The following is a 21635-nucleotide window of genomic DNA, read 5'->3' as shown; positions in this document are numbered from 1 at the left end:
GATGTTTATATATGTTCACACACGCGTTTCTGCGTTTTGAAAATAACGATTACATCATACCAAAAAAAACATTTTTTTTTTAAACGTAGTCTAAACGTACACATACACACTATATATATATATATATATATATATATATATATATATATATATATATATATATATATATACACGCTTTATTTGTCAGTCGCCTCACATGATGCACTAGAGAGTGACACTACATATCCCATAGTTCTTAGCTCCTTGAAATCACGCATCTCGCGGTGTATCTGGTGTTGTTTCCACAGAGCGGAGTCACTGGAATAGTGTTGGAAGTGTTGTTTTTGGTCTTTATAAGACCTTGTTTTTTTAGTCCACTTGTTTTTCTAACGTCTTTAGACATTAGTGTATGCGCTGCATCGTATAGTTTATTGTTTCCATGCGTTGGAGGATCATTTCGACCCAAAATCACCGTTAAGGGTAACATGTTTTTGTCAGGCAAGATGGGAATGCGATTGCATCTATAACGGATGAAGCAAATATTAACTAGCTAGCCAAATAAACCCGTACATATTCCCAAAACGGCCTCGTTCCGGACATTTTCGTGTTACCAGGGGTGAACTTGCATCTGAACATGGGTTCAATACTTAGTCGAAGGATTGCGGGAGTTGAAGACATCGACATTCAAGCCAATTCAGCTTACAGATATCCTCCCAAAACAGGTAAGAGAGGGGATCGATAACAGCACTGGCGTTAAACTAAGCGAGCCAGCTAGTGACGATGCCTGAATGCTGACTGTGGCTTTTCATCTGTAATAACATAGTTTATTACTCAACTTCAAATCTGTCATTTTCTGATTGTTCTGCATCAGTTATCGATGCAGTGATCACTTCTCCCTCCTCCCAACCCCACTGTGTTTGTGTTGTGGCTGTTACTGATGGCAGATAAGGATCCTGATGTGTTTTAGTCACGCAGTCCACAAGCAGGAACCAGGCATAGAATTTGCATAATGCACCGAATCCACAGGTGTCCCTTTGTCCCAGGTTCTGAACGATCATTCTCGCCCTCAACATTTCAGGAAATTACTTCACCAGTCATTTTTTCATGGGAGGGGAGAAGTTCGACACCCCGCACCCTGAGGGTTATCTGTTCGGAGAAAATATGGATCTAAATTTCCTGGGCAACAGACCTGTTCAGGTAAGCAACACCCAAAACCCAGTTACCACAAATGCTCTTAGAGTATCCAACGAGAAACCAGTCGCACTTAACGGAAATATGCACTTACTGCACTTTCTGATTTGTTTATGCCAGTTCCCCTATGTGACCCCTGCGCCTCATGAGCCGGTGAAGACCCTGAGGAGTCTGGTGAACATTAGGAAAGACTCCTTGCGGCTTGTTAGGTAGTCATATCCTGCAGGCTCTTATGATTGAACTTCTATTTTCATTATAATTACTGAATAATAAGCCTTGGATCCAATCTGTGAAATCCATAAACCCTGCTCTTGTTCACAGGTACAAAGATGATGCTGACAGCACGACTGAGGAAGCTGAAAATCCTAGAGTCCTGTACGGCGTGGAGTTCTGTTTCGATACTGATGCAAGAGTGGCCATCACTGTATACTGTCAGGCCTTTGAGGAGTTTTCTAATGGAATGGCAGTGTAAGTTTCTGTAGTACAGCCCATACAGCCCATACGGAAAGACCTAATGCACTGAATTTACTTGATTTAAATATGAACAGGATCTGGTTTGAACCAGATGAGTGTTTCCCCTACCAAAGGACATACACATATCTGCACCATCATGAACATAATTAAGGAAAAAATAGCTGTATGTAATCACAGGGTTGTGGGTTTGATGCCCACAGCCTCTGAGCTTCCACTGTTAGGCCTTTGAACAAGGCACTTTACTCTCTTTGCTTCCGGGGCACTGTAGCATTGTAGACCCTGCAGTTATCCCTAAAATGGGATATGCAAAGAGAAGAATATTATTGTACTCTACTGGTACAACTCTCCTAACTGACTTGGCTGAACTGGCATGGCTAGCTCTGACTGTGATTTTTTACAGTTACAGTCACCAAGAAGGAGATTAAAATAATACAGGAGTGAATTCTGTGACCTGAACACACAACTCAGCAATTGGTAAAAATGAATAACATAAACAAATACTTGTATTGTACGAAAACTAGGGACTGTCCTGGTCCAGTTACCCCCCCCCCCCCCCAGTTTAGATAAATGAGCTGCTAATTAATACTGAAGTAAAATCACTTTCTTTTTAGGAGGAGTTTCTATATTGAGACTTTCTGCACTGATTGATTTAGTTTAGTTGAGACTTTTCTTTAAAAGGGTTGTTTTATAGTGTGTTTAATATTTTATAATCCAGTCTGATTCTCCTCCCTGACCAATCAGCTCGCAGCCCCTTTAAAACACTGCAGTCAGTTAGTTTAGAGAAATATCTCTATCTCTGATTACTGTCAGAGTTTGCAGATGCTCTCGCTATGGGACAACGAGAAGAAGCTCAGAGCATGTCGTACTTGAACTTGTTTAACTGTAAAATACAGCTGTTATATTTGAACACTCATATTTTCATTATTCCCACATTCCATCAACACAATTTAGCCTTTTAATTGCATATTATTTTGTAATATTAGTGAATTAATAAAGATATTCACAGCATGCATGCATTCATTTGACAATCAAGTAAAATCAGTGCATCACCCTTTTCCCTGTACAGTGTCTTTATACTACAGCATGAAAAAGAGTGCTTTAGGTTCTAGGTCAGGCTGCGAACTCTTGCAGTGCTTCACGTTCATAACGTGAGATTGTTACAGATTGAAAGGAACATTTAGATCACATGGTTGATGAGCTGAGTAGTCCTAAAAATCCTGCTTCTGTTATCCGAGCCTGAGGAAATACAACACTACTGTAGCTAGACAACAGATCCCATAGCAGGTTCATTGATGCCATGGAAACAACAGCACAGATCACGCTGGGCTTTTAGTTAACACTGAGAGTAATGGGAGCACTCCCTTGCTTCAGAGATTGTGGATTGTGTCGGTCTTTCACTGACGGATGTTTACGGTATTTGGTAAACCTGCTTTATTGATGATCATGATTGTGATCTCCCTTTAAGGTATACTCCTAAGACGCCGGCTATGTTTTCTGAAACGGTCCATTTTAAGAGAGGGATAAATCAGCAGTTCTCTCTGCCATCCTTCAAGATTGACTTCACTAAATGGAAGCCAGAGGAGGTGAGAATCACAAACATTGAAGCATGTCAGCTTTCCACATAGCTGTGTGTTTCCTGAGCTGCTTTCACAAATACCCTTTTAAAAGATAATGTCATAGACTTATACAACATTTAACTTTCAACAGTAACAGGTGTTCTATTATCAGTTACTTAACTGTAGTACCAGATGAATGGCCGAAACTAAAATTGAAACTGCTTTCCAGTAGATTTGTAGGCAGATTTAGACAGATTTGCAAGTACTCAGTTGAGTGCTGGAGATACACTGACGAGCCAAAACCTTATGACCACCTGGGGAAATGGTCTGCTGCCAAAACAGCTCACTCTACAAGGCTAAGCTGCCCTGCAGGCTTTTTGCACTGCTCTTTTCAGGCCTTCCACAGATTGTCGATGATGTTCAGGTCAGGAGACTGTGAGGGCCAAGGCAAAACACTCAGCTTATGCTTTTTGAGGTGGTCCACCAGTTGTAAAAAGTTGGACTGGAGAATTTGCTGGTGTTTTTGAAATTGCTCGCTTTTCAAAATGCATCAGGCATGTTTAGATGATGCTGAATTTTGTGGGGAGGACAAGTGGACATAATGTTTTGGCTCATGGGTGTATGTTGTCAAAACTGGTAAACCAGTAACATTATTATTATTACTATTATTATGATTTATTTATTTATTTATTATTGTAAACTATGATATACTAAGAACTGTTGTAAGTTTAGGGTTAAGTTTAAAAGCATGACTGACACTTTGAAATGACATTGACAAAGTGCTCTCTGTGTTTTTTGCCCAGCTGAACTTTGATTTGGACAGAGGTGTGTTCCCTCTGGTGATTCAGGCAGTCGTGGATGATGGAGATGGTGAGCCTCACAAGTAACCTTTCAGAGACAAATTCGAATGTCTAGTTGCTGTAGTCCATCTAAGTTATTTTCTGTGTTGTTATAGATGTCATAGGACATGCTCATGTACTTCTAGCAGCATTTGAAAAGGTATGTACAGAATATTTGTCATTTATGAATGTTAAGTGGTATTATTAGTTAGTGGTGGACAATAGACAAGACACCCATGTTTACACTTTGTGTTGGACGCAGAGGGAATTTGGCCTCACACACTAGTAATCAAACACACACAATGACAGTCAGCACACAGTGCCCGGAGTGGTGGACAGCCATCGCTGTGGCACTCGGGGAGCAAGGAGGCATCAATAGCCCGGTGCTTTAACCGCTGAGCCACCACTCCCCCACAGGACGACCACATGCACCACCATTTGTGTTGGATATAGATGAAATCTGGCCTCCATCTTTAACCCATCCGTGCAGTGAACACACACAACACACATTAGTAAGCACACGTCCCCAGAGCAGTGGGGAGCCATTGTTGCGGTGCAACTTGCTGAGCCTGGGTATAGAACCCACTGTTAATGGCATGCTGTCAATATTATGATAAATTACATTACGTTGCATTTTTCTGATCATATAATGCATGAAAGTCTGTTTAAAGGCTTTATTGCAGTTTAAAATTCGAGCGGTTGAATATAATAGTTATAATTAATTAATGTAATTCAGCGTTTAACTCCTGCTGTTGTGTTTGAGCAGTTTTGTGATTTGAGTGTTTGATTTTTTGCAGCATGTTGATGGCAGTTTTTCAGTGAAGCCTTTAAAGCAGAAGCAAATAGTAAGTGTATTTTAAGGCACCTCACTACTAACTTTCATACTCCTTTATATTTAGTAATCCTGGCATTAATGTAACTACTTATCTCCTTCTGTGTAAATAGAAATGGCAGTTATTATTGAGTGCTGAAATACAGAGTTGGATGGTGAATTAGTAGTATCTAAGCTTAGAGGTATCTTTGGATCCTAGTCTATACATACAGCTAAGGGTATTTTCTGAGTGAACAGCGAAGCACTTTTGGACATGAAGTATTGGGTGATTAGGAAATTGAGGAAAATTGTCACCAGATTATAAATCTATGGGCAAAATACTTGAAATTATACAACAGTAAGTTCCGGATATTCAAGCTGATTGGTTAAAAAAGCATGGGCTGGGCTGTAATTTTGCAACAGCATTTGTTTTTTTCACAAACACTATTGGAAGTATTTAAGTGCATATTATATTAGCTGTAGAGTAGGGTTAGGAAGTTCATGATCTAGGGTGTTTCTTCCTGAAAAAGTGAAAATGGCCTTTACTGCAACACGTCACCAACACAATACTGGTTGAGACAGTAAAGACACTTGTTAAGTGTTAAGCGTTAAGTGTTTTCACTGGTGTTCAGTCAGCATGGCTGAATGAGAGCCCTTTAGACTTGGGCTGGATTTCTGCAGTAGGTCACTTGGCAAATAAAAAAAAAAATAGAAGTATTTGAATTGTATATTATCTCAGTCCTGCCCGTCATTAGGTCTTTACTTGCATGCAACATTGACATAATTAAAAGCAGATTATTGTTACTTTTTAAAACTATTTTGACTCATTTTTTCAAGTTAAGACCTCAGCTAAAGATTCAACCTTGTTATAAAGATATATAAAAATACCAGGCGATATAAATAGAGGGCCTTGACATTACATAAGCGAGTGTGAATTGCGCTCATTGCGCACAAGGAGTGTCGTCAGCAGAAGCACTTCAGGGTGAACAGCAGCTGTAGAGTGGCTGTAGCTCACTGCTGCCAGCGTCTGGTCTGAACATGTATAAGCTCACCCCATAACAATGCCAAAGAACTGACTGTTGCACTGGTTGATTTTTAGAGTGCCTGTTTCTGATGATCTGTAAACTCCTTTCGTGAGTAAGCTCATCTTTATACTGATACCTTCACACAGGTCGATCGAGTGAGCTACCTTCTCCAGGAGATTTACGGCATTGAGAATAAGAACAACCAGGAGACTAAGGTAAATCAAGAGAGGGTAGTTGTGCTGTGTTCTGAGAAAGAGCTAATGTTGTTTTTTCATTAACAGTATGCACACAATAAAATCAATTTACAAATAATTTAATAATTATTATTAATTTAATAATTTTAATATATGTAATTAATTGCATTCCCAGCCCACCCCAACACCTACAGTTTAGTCTAGTCTAGTGAGTTTAGTAAAATAAAGCATGAAGCAAAGCTAAAGCTAAGTTATTGATGCCCGTGGTCTGAAGTTGGGGAAGCTGGGATGGGATTGCATTTACATGGAGTCCTGAGGTAATGTCCTCTTTCACAGTAACGCTCTATTCAGGTTGGAGTAGTTCATCAGGGGAACGTTTGTACAAAACTTTACGCATCTCCTCAGTAATAAATCTCTCACTTCCAGACAGCAATAGAATCACAAGCGAGTTTAGTACTCAGATGTTTGCATCCTATTGCTTCTTAGACCCAGTGCAGGTGGTGGGAGACAGGAGGATGACAGCCAAGCTGGCATCCATGCTGGAGAACAGCTCCCACCCCATGCATGAGACTCTGGCAGCACTGGGCAGCTCCTTTAGCGACAGGCTGCTTCACCCCAAGTGTGTGAAGGAGCGGTATCGCAGGTCCTTCCTTCCTGCTGCCGTCAGACTGCACAACCAGCACTGCTCCCAGCGGACCACATACACACACAATTAACTACACACACATGTTCATGTTCAGGGAATACTATGTGCAATACCCCCCCCCCCCCCCCCCCCCCCCCATGTGCAATTAAGAGTCTTTTGCTGTAAATAATATTGTTATTGCTCTTTTAATTTTTAATTCTTATTTATATTGTGTATATAGTGTAAATTATTTATCCAAATTTTTGTAACTGAGTGTCTTGCTATCCCTTTCTGCTGTTACACTGGGAATTTCCCCACTGCGGGACTAATAAAGGACTATCTTATCTTATCTTATCTTATCTTATGGGCACATGATCACATTCACAACAGTTGAGTTCCAATGGTCGAACAGACACTGGCTCTTGTTACAGGTCAGGGCGAAGCAAAGTCCCCCTCAACAGTTTCATTTCATTTTTGTTTCGTCATTTAGGTTTATGGAAAGATATGATTCTGAAAAATTACATTTTGGGGAAGTTTTCTCTTTGTGATTCTGAAAATTTACATTTTGGGGAAGTTTTCACTTTGTGATTCTGAAAATTTACATTTTGAAACATTTCCCCTCTGTGATTTGGAAAGTTAACATTTTGCACAGTATTGTTTTTGCCAATTTGGAATGTTTTTTTTTTATTTTTCACTAAGTTCTGTTTTCATGATTTGGAAAGTTTACGTTTCATAATTTAAAAGGTTTACAATACCTACTGTGCACTCAGAGACTAAATATAATACCTATATGTGCACTCAGAGACTAAATGTGAAGTGTAATCAGAATAAGAATCTCTTTATTTTGCCAAGTATGTTACACATACAAGGAATTTACTTGGTGAGAGCTACACAAGTATGACATTTAATAAACAAACAGACTATTAACAGGTATTACACTAATATACAAATACACTAAACAATGAATAGAATAAAGAATAATAAATTAAACATAATAAAGAGTTATCCATATTTAGCCTGAGTAGACATCTATACACAAACCATTATGTACAGATATAATAAATATAAAAAATAAATAAATATAAACATTTACAGAAAATGAACATCTGTACAGCTGTGCAAATAATCATAGTGCAAATGTTATGCATGTTATGTATCAGTACTGTGTAATGGGGGACGTGTACAAGGTGAGATCTGTCCTGAAGAAAAGAAAATCTTGTATCTGGACAAAACAAACATTATCAGACAGATGTTCTAGTACAGATGTGCTTGATCTGGATGGAAATAAAATCAGGAGGAAGCCCTGTGACAGAAAGAATTACCCCAGGACCCCAAGTAATCTCCTCATCTAAGAAAATTGCAGGCAGAATTACCTTCCGTTTTTCTCCTTCTGGGGTTATCTCCATGTTTACCCAGGAAGGTTTCATCTCACAGTGAGCAAAGTGATTAGAATGTAAGTGCGTCTGGATAAGAGCAGCAACCAAATCCTGCGTCCCAGAAGTTTAAGGCTGTATATTTGAGAATCTGAGAATGTGTTTATACAGGTGAATTTAGTGGGTTGGCACCCATAGTAAATAATTAAAAACTGTTACCAGTACAAGCCAGAATTCTGTCTATTCCTGTAACTAGCTTGATAGCTTAATAGAGCCTGGTAGAGTACTGAATTCTTTGATACTGGCTCTATTACCTTGATTTTGATAGCAGTGCCTAAACTATCCTTTTTTGTAAATACAAAAAATATATATATTAAAATACACACTTACAGTGTGCATAGCCTATTCCAGAAAGTAGCGCCAGGTGACCTCCACTGATTCCAGACTAATCAAGAAGCACTAAAGCACATTAATAACATGCATGCGTTATGTAATTTGAACAGCCAATCAGCAGTCCAGCATGTTTTTTGGCTCACTGCTTCTGGTTTCTTTATTTCTGCTTTTACGCTACTTCTGATGTATGGTGGTGCTTTCTGTCTTCCTCCAGTCTCCAGAGGACGAGAACAGTGACAACAGCAGCGAGTGTGTGGTGTGTCTGTCAGACCTGCGCGACACACTCATACTCCCCTGCAGGCACCTGTGTCTCTGCAATGCGTGTGCTGACACACTGCGTTACCAGGCCAACAACTGCCCTATCTGCCGACTGCGTGAGTGTCTCATTAATCAATGCATAAATTGATGTGTCCCTGTGTTCGGCTATTATTATCATTATCATTGAAATGAGCTTTGTAATGTTTCAGAGAATAATAACGTACAGCAGACAGAGCCAAGCCAGTGCCCTGAAGGGATGAGTGATCATGAGTGATTTCCTCTCGCTGTGATACTTTTATTTATTTATCTTTTGTTTTAATTAGATGAGGTTGTAACAAGTAGCAGCAGTAGACACGTGCAGGGCCTCTTGTGTAATTGACCTTTTGGAAAACAGAGACACCTGCTGGACAGAATAGAACATTATTTGGTGTAGTTTAGCCTGCAGCATGTGAGTTAAAAAGATTTAAGCAGCCCCTTTTAAAATAGCAATGGGACATTCAGTATGTGGCAATAACCCACGTAAAAGGCTCAGTATTATGATTTTATTGACATTAAAACTGTTTACTTACTATGTCTTAGAAATGCCATTTAGATTGCCATTGAGAGTTCGTTCTCTGTGTGTGTATATATATAAATATGTTGCTAAAACTGGAGAATGCTTTAATTAATTACCATTTCCAAAATACACCTACACTATATAGAAAAAAAAGTATTGGGACACCTGCTTATTCACTGTTTCTTCAGAAATCAAGGGTATTAAATAGAGTGTGTCCTGCTTTTGTCAGAGTAACTGTCTCTACTGTCCAGGGAAGGCTTTCTACTGGATTTTGAAACACTGCTGTGATGATTTGATTGCATTCATTGGCAACTGCATCAGCGAGGTCAGGATGTTGGACGATAAACACCCCACCTCATCACCAACTCCCCAAATCTTCCAATAAGATTTTGATGGAGAACCAACCACCATTGCATAGAACATTGCTCCACTGCTCTACAGCTCAATGATGGGGGGCTTTATACCCACTAACCCACGACTGGCATTAGGCATGCTGCCAATAATTTCATATTTATATTTATGTCCACAAACATTTGGACATATGGTGTATATACACCTGCTTGTATGTTTCCAGAATCACAGGGTTGGGCATCTTCAGCTTTTTCACAGACCGTGTAATTTTTGCTTCCAGAATTTGCTGCTATTTAGTTGCATTGATTCTTCCTTGTAACGGTAAAATCTTCTGTGTGCCCAAAGCATGGTAAGTTTACCCCTGTGAGTTTTTTTATTAAACCCAGCACTATTGTTTTTCTAAACATACCTCATACACAACGTATTGTGACCAAAACCTTCAGAAAGTTTTCTTCTGATGATTCTTGCATGGAGGTCAGGTGTCGCTGCACAGTAGAACAGTGCACCACCACCCCAGAGTCTGCTAAAGACCCTTCCTGAACTGTTCCTACTGTGCATCTCTCTTAGAACGTTTTCTTCATGCCTGCCAATTGTTTAGACAAGGGGGGATTCCCAATGCAAAGTACATGCTTGGTAGGACTGATTTGGCAAGTTGGACTCACCGTACTCCCGAGGATGGGAGGGCGGTATTCTTCACAGTATTTCTGCATTTGGAGCGGCATATTTGGCAGAGCTAGGTCCACACAAGTCACACCCTGATGTATCCTTGATAACACGGCTACAACTGATGCCATTTCACGGTATCAAGTCCGCAGAAACACAAGCACAGACAAGAACGCAGTTTAAGAATCGGCCAAGGTTTGAAGAGTCATAGTATTTTTAAAGCTTTCAAATTTGCATCACCTGACCTTACCTAACAAAGCTCTAACAGTCTAATTAAGGCCAGAAAACTTATGCGAGGGCTTAAATCTCTTGGGTTGCTCAAATCTTTTCATGGTGCTCCTTTCCTTTTTCTTTACTCTAAAAGTGTACAAAACAACACAGGTCATGTGTAGAATGTTAGACAGGAAGAATTACAGTAGATTTCTTTTTTTTTTGCCCTGAATTATTATATATACATGACATGACACAACATCCACAGAGAATTTGACCTCTGTTTAATGTTATCCAAAGGACTGAGTGTCTGTTTAGGCTATTTAGACATGAGCTTAAAGCCTGATATTCTGTGCAAAATATGCAAGACACTGAATAGCTACAGCCATGGCCAAAGATATTGGCAAAGATGTTGGCATCCTCAACCTAATATTTATTTATATTAATTAATATTCTCTCAGCTGCTGTTTTGAGATGCCCTGTAGGATTTAGATTTTTGGCCACTTCAGAAATTGCTGATGCTTTACTGGGTATCTTTCTGAAGTAAGCTTTGGGTCATTGTCCTGCTGAAAGACCCATGACCTCTGACAAAGACCTAGCTTTCTGACACGGGCCTCTATAAAGCATTTGTAATTGTGACAAATTTCTGGGAGAAGCGGTGCATTTTCTGAAAGAAGTGCAGGGGTGCCAGTGTTTCGGCCATGAGTATATCCTGTAAAGCGGTGCAGTGTACTGAATTTGAAAACAAAATAACCAGCTGTTAATAATAGGGATGCACTGATCCGACTTTTTCTGTTCCGACACAGATATGGATACATAAACTTTGCATATTGGGAATTTAAATCTGGAATATTTGGATATTTAGTGACAAAAACATGTAATCAGTAGTTTTGGACACTTTTGTTTGGTCGTGTCTGCCTGCATGTGTGCCTGTGTGTGTGTGTGAGAGAGATCCCCTGCTTGGCCCCCCTCCCTGTTCTTCTCTTGAGTAGAAAGCAGGCTGCTGAAGACCATGTGTGTGGATTTTAGCTGTTTTTCCAAGCTGGATTACTCACCGATAGTTGATAACAGGTCGACGGCAGGCTTGATGTTTGCTATGATCTGTGTATCATGTATGTAGGTTACTCTGCTTCTGAGTTATGAAGCCTAGAATACCGGTGGTGCGGGAATCTGGTTTAGTGAATGGATCGGTCCCATGGATCCAGCTAATGTTGATATCCAATCCTAGTATTGGATCGGTGCATCCCTAGTTAATAATCTTAATCTTAATAATTTTAATGATTAGTTTTATAAAAAACTGTATTTTAATGAATACAGTTAAGCAATTCAGAAACAAAGCCCTAACAGCACACTTAAGTATTACTAATCTTCATGTCAGTGCATCCCTATAAAGAAGAAATGACAGGATGAGGGTGAGATGTGAGTGAGTGGGCCTTGTCTGTGCCTGCTCTTCCTTTTAAGAGCATTAAGAACACCTTTTAAAAGCGTCCTTTTGTTGCTAAAATAAAGGTGCTAGCGCTTGTGAAGTGTCTGCTTATGAAGACGCAACACCTGCGTCTGCTTTATTTGTAGCACAGTAATCAGGGTTGTGTTTTACTTAACTGGCTTTTTCTCTTCATCTTTAGCCTTTCGTGCGCTGCTGCAGATCCGTGCAGTGAGGAAGAAACAGGCTGGCATGCTGTCTTCCGTCTCCTTCAGTCCAGTGCTCTCTCAGAGCTCAGACCACACAGAGAATACGGTACATAATACACACACATACATGTTCGAGGTCAAATAGATCAGCACATCTGTGCCAGTTTTTGAGGAAACATTTGCGTTTGAGTGTAGTATATGTGTATATAAGCCTAACATTAGCACCACCTACCTAATATTTAGTTGTTCCCTTTTACGCCACCACAAGATTTTGGAACATTTGATTGCATTCAGCGACAAAAGCATTAGTGAGGTCAGAATGTTGGATGATCACCAGCCCACCTCATCCACAACTCCCCAACTCATCCTAAAAGTATTGGATGGAGGACCAACCATCATTCCAGAGAACACAGTTCCACTGCTCCACAGCTCAATGCTGGGGAGCTCTATACCTCTCTATTCCACACCTGGCATCAGGCATGCTGCAAATAGATCCATGTTTATCTCTAGTTATCTCTCTGGTTATACCCCAGAGAGTCTTATTCCATTGGCAGTAACTCTCTACAGGGGCTAGACAAGCTATGTGTGTGTACACCTGCACATGTGTGTCAGCAATGGGTGCAACTTAAACAAGTAGCTAAATGCATACATTAGAAGGGGTGTCCACAAACATTTGGACATATTGTGTATCTCACATTACCAGGTCATTTTTATCTCATGCAAATTGGCCTTACGTTCAGTGGAAAGCACCCTAAATTTGATTTGACTTCGGCGTAGAGTATTGATACATGTTGTGTTTGGAAGTCAGGGTTTTGGCCCGGTTCATCTTTCAACCTCCTATATCTCCAGAACTCTGAGAACATTCCTCCAGGATACGAGCCAGTGTCCCTGCTGGAGGCTCTGAACGGAGTGCAGGCTGTGCCTTCCGCAATCCCTTCAGCCCCTCTCTACGAAGAGATCCGGTTTTCAGGTGAAGTAGGTGACTCACTGAACCTGAGCAGACGACAGCAAAGCATGGTGGAGCACAGCACAGACCCAGCAGCGCTGAAAAGCAAAGGAAGCAAGTCACCTGATGGGTAAGATCACCTAAAACATGTTAAATATAGCAATAACAGAAATTAGTGTGCTAATTTGGTACACTAGGTAGAGATGTGCACTTTTTATGGCTGGATGGAAAGGTCTAGTCATTTACTCACAGCAGTCCAAACCAGTGTTGAACTGTGGAGAGAAAAAAAGGGAATGTCTACAGTAGGTTTAAAATGTGCTGAATATAAAATGTAACAATGGAAGAAAATGTCCCCAAAATGTCAATTTTTGTTTTAATATTTATGGTTGCATTTACTTATTTTCTAAAATGTACTTACATAAACGATCATTTAAAAGTTAAATTAGTATATTAAATATTATTATTATTTAATATTAGTATATTAAAACAATATACTAATATTATTATCATTATGCTAATATATTATATTATATGTTTGTAAAATTATATTAGTAAACACATTTGAATGTGTTAGTAGGAGAGCCCTGTGCTCTTTACAGCTTTTAAAAAAAGTTGTAGGAAAATATATTTTTTATGTGTCTAGAATAATAATCAAACTCTAGATGTTTTTAACTGATAACTGATAAATATTATTATTATTATTATTTATTATTTGTTTTATTTATTTATTAGTTTAGTTTAGTTTTTTTTTTTTGTTTATTTATTAATGACTATTGGTTTTACAGTCTCTTACACAAACATGCACATCACTCTTGTAAGAATTCATCAGTAAATATCATCACAAAAAAAAGGATGGGGTGTGGGCCATTTATCAAATTTACATCTACATTATAATATTTTTAAAACATGAAATTATTAATTAAATGTATTACCTTTTTAAAATCATTATTTAATAGAAAATAACAAATGTGGATGTGGATTAATGTGACGAGCGACTTCAGAGCTTTAAAGTGGTGCTGTGTACTGCGTGATCTTGCCACATATTGAATTGCTTTGAAATGCCTGTATCTGCTGTGGTTCCTCTGTAGGTCGGTACGCTCTCCATCATCTCCCATCCAGGAGGAGGAGGATGAGGAGAGACTGTCTGACCTTTCTGACACCCAGCCTCGCTCTGTGCTGCCCTACAGTCCAGCACCCACTGAGGTCTGACCGCACTACCCTGCCAACTCACACCATCACACTTTTCTTACACACGTTTATTTATAACTTCTTGTTTCAGTGTGGAATAGGGATGCAAATCTCTGACTTCACAATGCCAGGATATGAGTTGATTTGTCGTATATTTCATTTTTTTATTTAATAAGGCAAAAAAGAACCAGAAGTGGTACATTTTAAAGATATCATATAGTCAGCTCTATTACTAGGACATATGTATGATGGTTATGTATGATTTCATTCTGAGAGGTTTTCGCAGGCTATACTGTATTTTGCTGTTTTTATAGGATATTTATATATAAGAAAACTCTCTAAAAGGTGTTTTTCTATTTATGGATTTAGATTTATCTGATGGTTTTACAGTGGTAGTTCTGAGATCAGTGGCTCTGTTTAAAACTCTTAATTCAGTGGAATCAGTAAACTCACAGCTGCTGTCTCCTCTAAAGTTGTTTTGTATTCCTCCACCCCTTCAGGCTACAGTCGATGGGGAAGCCTCTGAACCTGGCTCTCCAAACACCGGTAATTTTACACTGTCCCAGTCATGTCCTAGTGGAATTGTGTGTTAACAGCAAGACGTGAAAGACTCATACGGATATGTCCACTGCATGTAAATTCGCAATCTGAAATTTCGCCTCCAATAATTTTCAACAGGTAGTAGCGAAAAAATGCCTGAGGGATTGTGGGATAGCTGTAAATTGACATCAATATTTTAACCACATTTACATTTGAATTTAATGTAAATGTGTTTAATGTAAAAGTCATTGTGGAGACCACAATACTTGGCAGACTATAATATAGAATTCTTAATAATAAAAATATATAATAATTCATAACAACAAAGGCTTTTTTAGAACCACGTTTTAGAAAGAAGTCTGCTTGAGCAAATTCTTTATTTATTTGCAATCCATGACTTCATGATTGATGAGGTGCTGGTGAAGGGAGGCACAAAAATAATTGATGATGGTTCTGACCTTGTAGCTCCAAACAAAAACCTGTAGTCCCAAACATGGGATACCTCACCAGTGTCTCGAGTATGGAAAGGAGATAATTGCATTACTTCTTGTTGTTTGGCTGAACCTTCACTTTCACAAACTCCTAACATAGCCGATACGCAGTGTGTAAGAGCCTCTCTGCTGTGTGCTGTAGGTTCAGAGAGCAGAACTCTGGGCGTGTCTGTGAGTGAGATCTTGCAGGACTGTCACAGTGCCCGCAGCAGCCTGAGTCGCACCGAGAGTGACCCCTCAGCTGACCTGGCCCTGCCTGGTGAGTGGACACTACCTTATTTTTGCAGTTTACACACACTGTACTTTCAGTGCATGGTCTTTAAGCTTTACACATACTGCCACCTTCAGCCTCTAACATTTTCTGATCACTGCAGATTAGCACCTCTCAGCTGCTCTCTGTGTCTACATGCGGACAGAGCAGTAAACTGGACTGTTCAAGATGTGTCCAGTCGTCTTTCCAGTGTCATTCTTTACAGCCTGTTATATGAAGCCTGCTGTTTCTGCTAGTGGTCTCTAATAGGCATTTACTGGCTCTCATTTTCCTTTTCCTTTTCGCTGCTAATACTTAGCGCAGCAGTTGTGCAAAAATATATAAAGTGTACACAATCTGTACATGATCCGTCAAGGCATGTCTGGAGCTATGTGTCTACTGTGGCTAACAATAGTGATGTCCCTATCCCTGATCCAATCTGAGTACCTTGTTCTCTGAGTATCAACTGATACCGATTCGATCAAATCTTTATGTTCCTATAAACAATCCAGCCACACAGTTTATATATTATGACTTTGGACTTTATGGTTTAATAATCCAGACAGACTGACCTCCCTGATCGGCTCCCGTGTACTTCAAAACACAAATAATAAAAAGAAACGAATCACACTGCTTTTTAACCTTCAGAAAACGCTCCTCTCTGCTGTGGGCTTTGAATTATGTCTGTTAATGGTACCTAGAGGATGGCCTGAGGACGCTCTGCTTGAACACAGCGGTAAAAACAAAGGATCGGAACTGGATCAAGCTTCAGCAGATGCCTGGTCCATTCATATATGCCTCAGTGCCATCAGTATATCCCTAGCTAACAAGTAATGGAAGCTTATGTACACCAGTTGACATTGTATATACATGTTGTCCTACTCCAAGCTCTATAGGCTTAAAAGCCAACTACCAATCAAGTAAATCAGGTGATGTGCATCTCTGTAATGAGAAGGGGTGTGGTCTAATGACATCAACACCCTATATAAGGTGTGCTTAATTATTAGGCAACTTCCTTTCCTTTGGCAAAATGGGTCAGAAGAGAGATTTGACGGACTCTGAAAAGTCAAAAATTGTGAGATGTCTTGCAGAGGGATGCAGCAGTCTTGAAATTGCTTGAAACTTTTTTCATGGCAAATAGCCAACAGGGTCGCAAGAAACGTGTTGGAAAAAAGGCGCAAAATAACTGCCCATGAATTGAGGAAAATCAAGCGTGAAGCTGCCAAGATGCCATTTGCCACCAGTTTTGCCATATTTCAGAGCTGCAACGTTACTGGAGTATCAAAAAGCACAAGGTGTGCGATACTCAGGGACATGGCCAAGGTAAGGAAGGCTGAAAAACGACCACCTTTGAACAAGAAACATAAGATAAAACGTCAAGATTGGGCCAAGAAATATCTTAAGGTTTTATGGACTGATGAAATGCGAGTGACTCTTGATGGGCCAGATGGATGGGCCCGAGGCTGGATCGGTAAAGGGCAGAGAGCTCCACTCCGACTCAGACGCCAGCAAGGTGGAGGTGGGGTACTGGTATGGGCTGGTATCATCAAAGATGAAATTGTGGGACCTTTTCGGGTTGAGGATAGAGTAAAGCTCAACTCCCAGACCTACTGCCAGTTTCTGGAAGACACCTTCTTCAAGCAGTGGTACAGAAAGAAGTCAGTATCGTTCAAGAAAACATGATTTTCATGCAGGACAATGCTCCATCACATGCATTCAAATACTCCACAGCGTGGCTGGCCAGTAAGGGTGAATTCTGTCTAAATGAATTCTGTCACAGTACGTGCCCAAATGTTTGTGGACACCCCTTTTCAATAATGCATTCACTAGCAGTAAAGTGCACCTATTGCTGGCACAAACTGTTCAAACATACACATGGCTTGTATAACCTCAAGAAAAAGCATATTGGCATGGGATGTTTTGCTGGAACTGCACATGAGCCCAAGGTCACCATCCCCAATGCACAGCATTTGGCCGTGGTATTAATGGTAAAATTGCATTCTCTGGAGTGATGGGGCTCCATCCAGTATCTCTGAGATGAGAATTTATAATCCAGAACTAATCATCCAACATCAGTACCTGACCTCTCTAATGCTCTTTCTGGTTATTTGCAGTAGGGTTTCACTTATTTCGTGGAAAGTTTTCCCCTGAAGAGGAGACACTGTTAGTGGAGCAGATGGGGTTCTATCTCCTTTTTAAAACCCTTTATGTGGGAAGAAACCTGGATGTCTACATATAGTGCTTTAAAGGAATCTTTGATTTCTGAGGATTACCAAGGACGATAGCTTCAGCACCTGCCTATTGGCTATTATAAAGAGCAAACAGGGCCAAAGGTTATAAAATGAGGAGAAACTTCGCTTTAAAACACACTTATGCTGTTTGGCTGAAGATGGCTTTGACCTATTTTCACAGTCTGATGCTTGTGTGCTTCTGTTCTGCCATGTCTCCTAACTTTTCCTCTGTTAATCTGACCTGCCCTTACTCTCAACTTGCTCAGCCTCTGAGTCCTGGTCTACTGCTGTTGAGGAATGTTGACGATGGTAGGTGTATCACTGCTGATTTCTGCTGTTTTCAGTAGGCGTACAAATATGAACCAATGTTAAGTCTTAAGCAGCTGTTCTTAGTCGCAATGTACTGTCTCACTCCAATCCTCTGTTTAGGTTCATCTGGGTCCATTGAAAGTCTGAAGAGCCAGAGCACCAGCAGCTCCAGCCAACCTCTGCTCTGCCTCCCCAGCAGCCTACACGTGGAGGACGAGCGCCTCAGCCCATAGCAGCAGCCAGCGTGCTTTCCTCTGCTTTCATTAGCACTCTTTCTCTTATTTGGAGTTTATCTCTAAGCTTCATCAGCCTTCAGTCAAGAGTGTCTCGCTCGGAAATGCCGTAACATACCACAATCATTAATGCCCGTCAATTAGGCAGTTAAATGTAAGAGGGTGTGCATCGGCTGTGATTTGCTCACAGTAGACAAATCTCAGCCTAAGAGGTGTTCTACTGCTTTTATACAGCCGCTTTGCAAAGTGGAAAAGGAAAGAAAACTAAAACCAAGAGGCCACAAAACATAACCATGTTTAATATCAGCAGTATCTTCTGCCTAAATAGGCGACCATTGTAGTTGTTTAGCAACCAGTGGTCTGTGTAATGATTTAGTTATGGTGAAAAGCTGTGCTTTTTATCAGATATAATGCCATGGGTAGAATCCATTTCACCAGTCGTACTGCATGGCTGGAAATCATTTCTACTGAACCCCTCCATAGATCAGTGCCTCTGTGATGGGCTGCAAATGTTTCGGCTGCATTGGCTGCCCCTAAATCGTCCTGCCAGAATCTTCGGTGTCCTCCAGACCAAGAGCCACTGGTAGACATGATTCATAGTGCTTGAATCCATAGGTCTTGGGTATTGCGGATTTTCCATTTACCTGCACTGGGTGTCAGGTGTGAAGAAAGCACTGGAAATATGCAGAAGCAGACTGGAGTCAGAGTAAGGTTAATAGACAAGACACTCGAATCAGAAGGAGATTACAGTTTCGAGTGTGAAGGAGGGCTTGTTTACACCTTGCATAAGCTTGCGTTCCGTGTCTGGATCATATCTGGAGAGCCAAATTGAGCCATGAATGTCACAGTTCTTTTGTACAGTAATCATCTTTAATATCATTTGGTACATAAGTTTTAACTTTGAGGGGTTCCAAAAACAACACAGGTTCAAAATGATCTATACAAGGGAGGGGAACTCGAAAAACTTGGGTTGGAGTTCTGGGTGACTTCAGCTCATAAAACATAAAGCCAGAAGACCCTCCAACCCCCTACCCCCACTGAGTAAAGGCTGGAGTTGGGGTGGTGGGGTGCAAATTTTTGCCACAAGAAGGTGAGGGAAGAGGAGCGTATCATGAGGCAGGAGGAGTTTGGGCGTGGTCCTTCTCCCAAACTTTAACTCCATTCCAATGTCCCTTAGCAAGTTGCACCTTGACCAGACTTTTGAAAGACTTTCTTAGTCTCAACAAGCTTCTGACAGAATTCTGGTTGGACTTTTAAGCACAGTCCACATATTTTTGATAGGGTTAAGTTCCAAAAGCTTAATGTCAACCTGCGTCATCCATTACATTCCATTGTTCTGTTGGAACGTCCAAATGGGTTCCAACTGTCCAGTTGTCCAGCTCATGGTTTGAGGCTAAGCTGAAGAATTCTGAGGTAGGCCTTCCTCTTCATCATTATCCACTTTAAGCAATGCACTAAGCAAAACGGGCCCGTAGCATTATGCTACCACCACCATGCTTAAGAGCTAGTACTTAGTACTAAGTAATAGTCTTAGTAGTAATCCTGGGGTTGAATGCTTCACCTTAACCCCTCCAAAAGTGCATCAACACATATTCTGTTTCTCATCTGTCACTACTGTTTTGGACTAAACTGTTTAAAACAGGCAGTGAATCGTCTGCATCGGAGCAGAAAGGAGCACCCTTTATTTTTCTGCATTTTGTAGCACCACTTACTGCCCGTGTGGTTTTTGGACGAATGGGCGAGGTGAAGAATGGCGGTAAAGGATTGTGGCTGGTTTCACCAAAACAGAGCACCTGCCATTCTTTCACATACGCCGGCAGACAGGGAAACGTGTGGCGCTGATGTAATTGTATGATATAGAAAACACATTCCATTTACACTGGCATTCAAGATCCATCGCTGACCACCTCCGAATGTGGTTTTGGTAATCCGATCATAATCCGATCACAATGCATGCTGGGCGTGTTTACACTAGGCTTCTCATGTCATGTGTAGAAACCTGAACATGATCCGCTCATCGAAAACACTTGTTGATGCAAGGTGTGAACAGCTTAGATGGCTCTAGAGTATTCACTAGTGGGTGTGAACAAATCCGTTGTTCAGCGGCTGCTGACGGAAATGCATAAAGCCGGTACCTGGCTAGATTCCCCCATGCACTGAAGTTTAGACCCATAGTGTATTTTCTCTTGTCCAAATACTTTTGCAGGAATGTTCTGTATGCATATGTTGGACATCATGTCAGGCCCTCACATAAATACACCTATATATATATATATATATATATATATATATATATATATACAGTCCTTAAATTGGCCATTCTCTCCAGGTACTTCCTCTCTGCTGGAGCACTTTTTTGGGGTCTAATTTAATGCAACAAGTGAAAATCCCTGCTGACCAATAGGGAACTCTTTATGCTTTAACTCTTCAGAACTCTTACAACTGACTCCTCTTATATTGCAGTGATTATTTTAATCTGATATCAGACAGTTATTTCCAGTTGTTGTTTTCTTTTTGCCATGGCAGTGCAATCAATGTAAGGTCCAGTCAGTTTCACACACGTATGCCTTTCGTTTTTTTAAGCAAGCCTCCTCTTTCTGGTCTGTGACTGAATCCTTCATTATTATTTCATGTGTATTGTCAGTTGAACACTAGGTAAAGTATCAGTCTGTAACGCATCAGTTACGCAAGTATTTGTGGAATTTATGTCTGATCTGTTTGTGCCTTATATGGCTGTCCCTTCCTCTGGTCTCCGAAATGTGCAAGATGGGAAGCTGTAAGCACTTCTTAAAGCTTTAATTAGCCAGTTGAAAATGGGTTTCCTTTACATACATAAGGATGGAGACTAGGCCTAGTCCCAGATTGGAACACATTTGTGAGCAGAAATGATTTGACTGAATGTGACGTGTGTTGATACTTCAACTTGTTCTCTGTCCAAACGCCAGCCTGGATCGATATATCTGTCGCTTTTTAGTGATTCACTGCTGCTAGCCTCTGTAAAAGTATTGTATATTTGTATGTAGATGAATCGTTTTATCATAAAGTGCTGCACCCAATTACATCTCATTGCTCTTTTCTTTGAGGCACTGAAAGTGCAGTTAGATGAGAATGCAGAATGTAGCCCAGTAGGTTACAAAAATATGATTACAGTAAAATTACTGCAAAACTATTCAGTCCGCTGAAAAGGTGTTCGCTTCACCTGGATTACAAACGAAGAATTTCAAACCATGCAAACCACTCTGCTCTTAGAGTGCATGTTCAGAGCCAAAACTGATATGACCAAGCAGGTGCGTTTTTATGAAATATTGAATACTTTA

The 21635-nt window shown here is 40.4% G+C and overlaps 1 protein-coding gene across 2 annotated transcripts; it reads left to right on the top strand.

Moving 5' to 3' along the window:
• The first annotated feature begins 202 nt into the window (after positions 1-202).
• Positions 203-21379, top strand: mgrn1a (mahogunin, ring finger 1a). 2 transcript variants are annotated; one of them, XM_072666943.1, is made up of 17 exons: positions 203-701; positions 1058-1176; positions 1291-1379; positions 1492-1638; positions 3110-3227; positions 4004-4070; positions 4156-4199; positions 4837-4884; positions 6022-6090; positions 8675-8834; positions 12124-12236; positions 12980-13206; positions 14165-14279; positions 14765-14810; positions 15438-15554; positions 18043-18085; positions 18206-18295. In XM_072666943.1, exons 1-16 carry the CDS (start codon positions 614-616, stop codon positions 18078-18080), a joined length of 1605 nt encoding a protein of 534 aa, XP_072523044.1. In that variant the 5' UTR covers positions 203-613; the 3' UTR covers positions 18081-18085; positions 18206-18295. The 2 variants fall into 2 exon arrangements, with proteins under 2 accessions (XP_072523044.1, XP_072523043.1); XM_072666942.1 differs by lacking the exon at positions 18043-18085 and having other exon boundaries at positions 204-701; positions 18206-21379.
• Positions 21380-21635: the final 256 nt, after the last annotated feature.

Source organism: Salminus brasiliensis, chromosome 22 (genome assembly GCF_030463535.1).
Source record: "Salminus brasiliensis chromosome 22, fSalBra1.hap2, whole genome shotgun sequence".
Taxonomy (NCBI): Eukaryota; Metazoa; Chordata; class Actinopteri; order Characiformes; family Bryconidae; genus Salminus; species Salminus brasiliensis.
This window is presented reverse-complemented; position numbering and strand designations above follow the sequence as displayed.

Excerpts from the sequence above, each read along its gene's own strand:
- mgrn1a (XM_072666942.1), top strand. The coding sequence starts at position 614 with ATGGGTTCAATACTTAGTCGAAGGATTGCGGGAGTTGAAGACATCGAC. Across the intron at positions 1,177-1,290 it reads TGGGCAACAGACCTGTTCAG|TTCCCCTATGTGACCCCTGC; the intron begins GTAAGCAACACC and ends TGTTTATGCCAG. Across the intron at positions 6,091-8,674 it reads AGAACAACCAGGAGACTAAG|TCTCCAGAGGACGAGAACAG; the intron begins GTAAATCAAGAG and ends GTCTTCCTCCAG.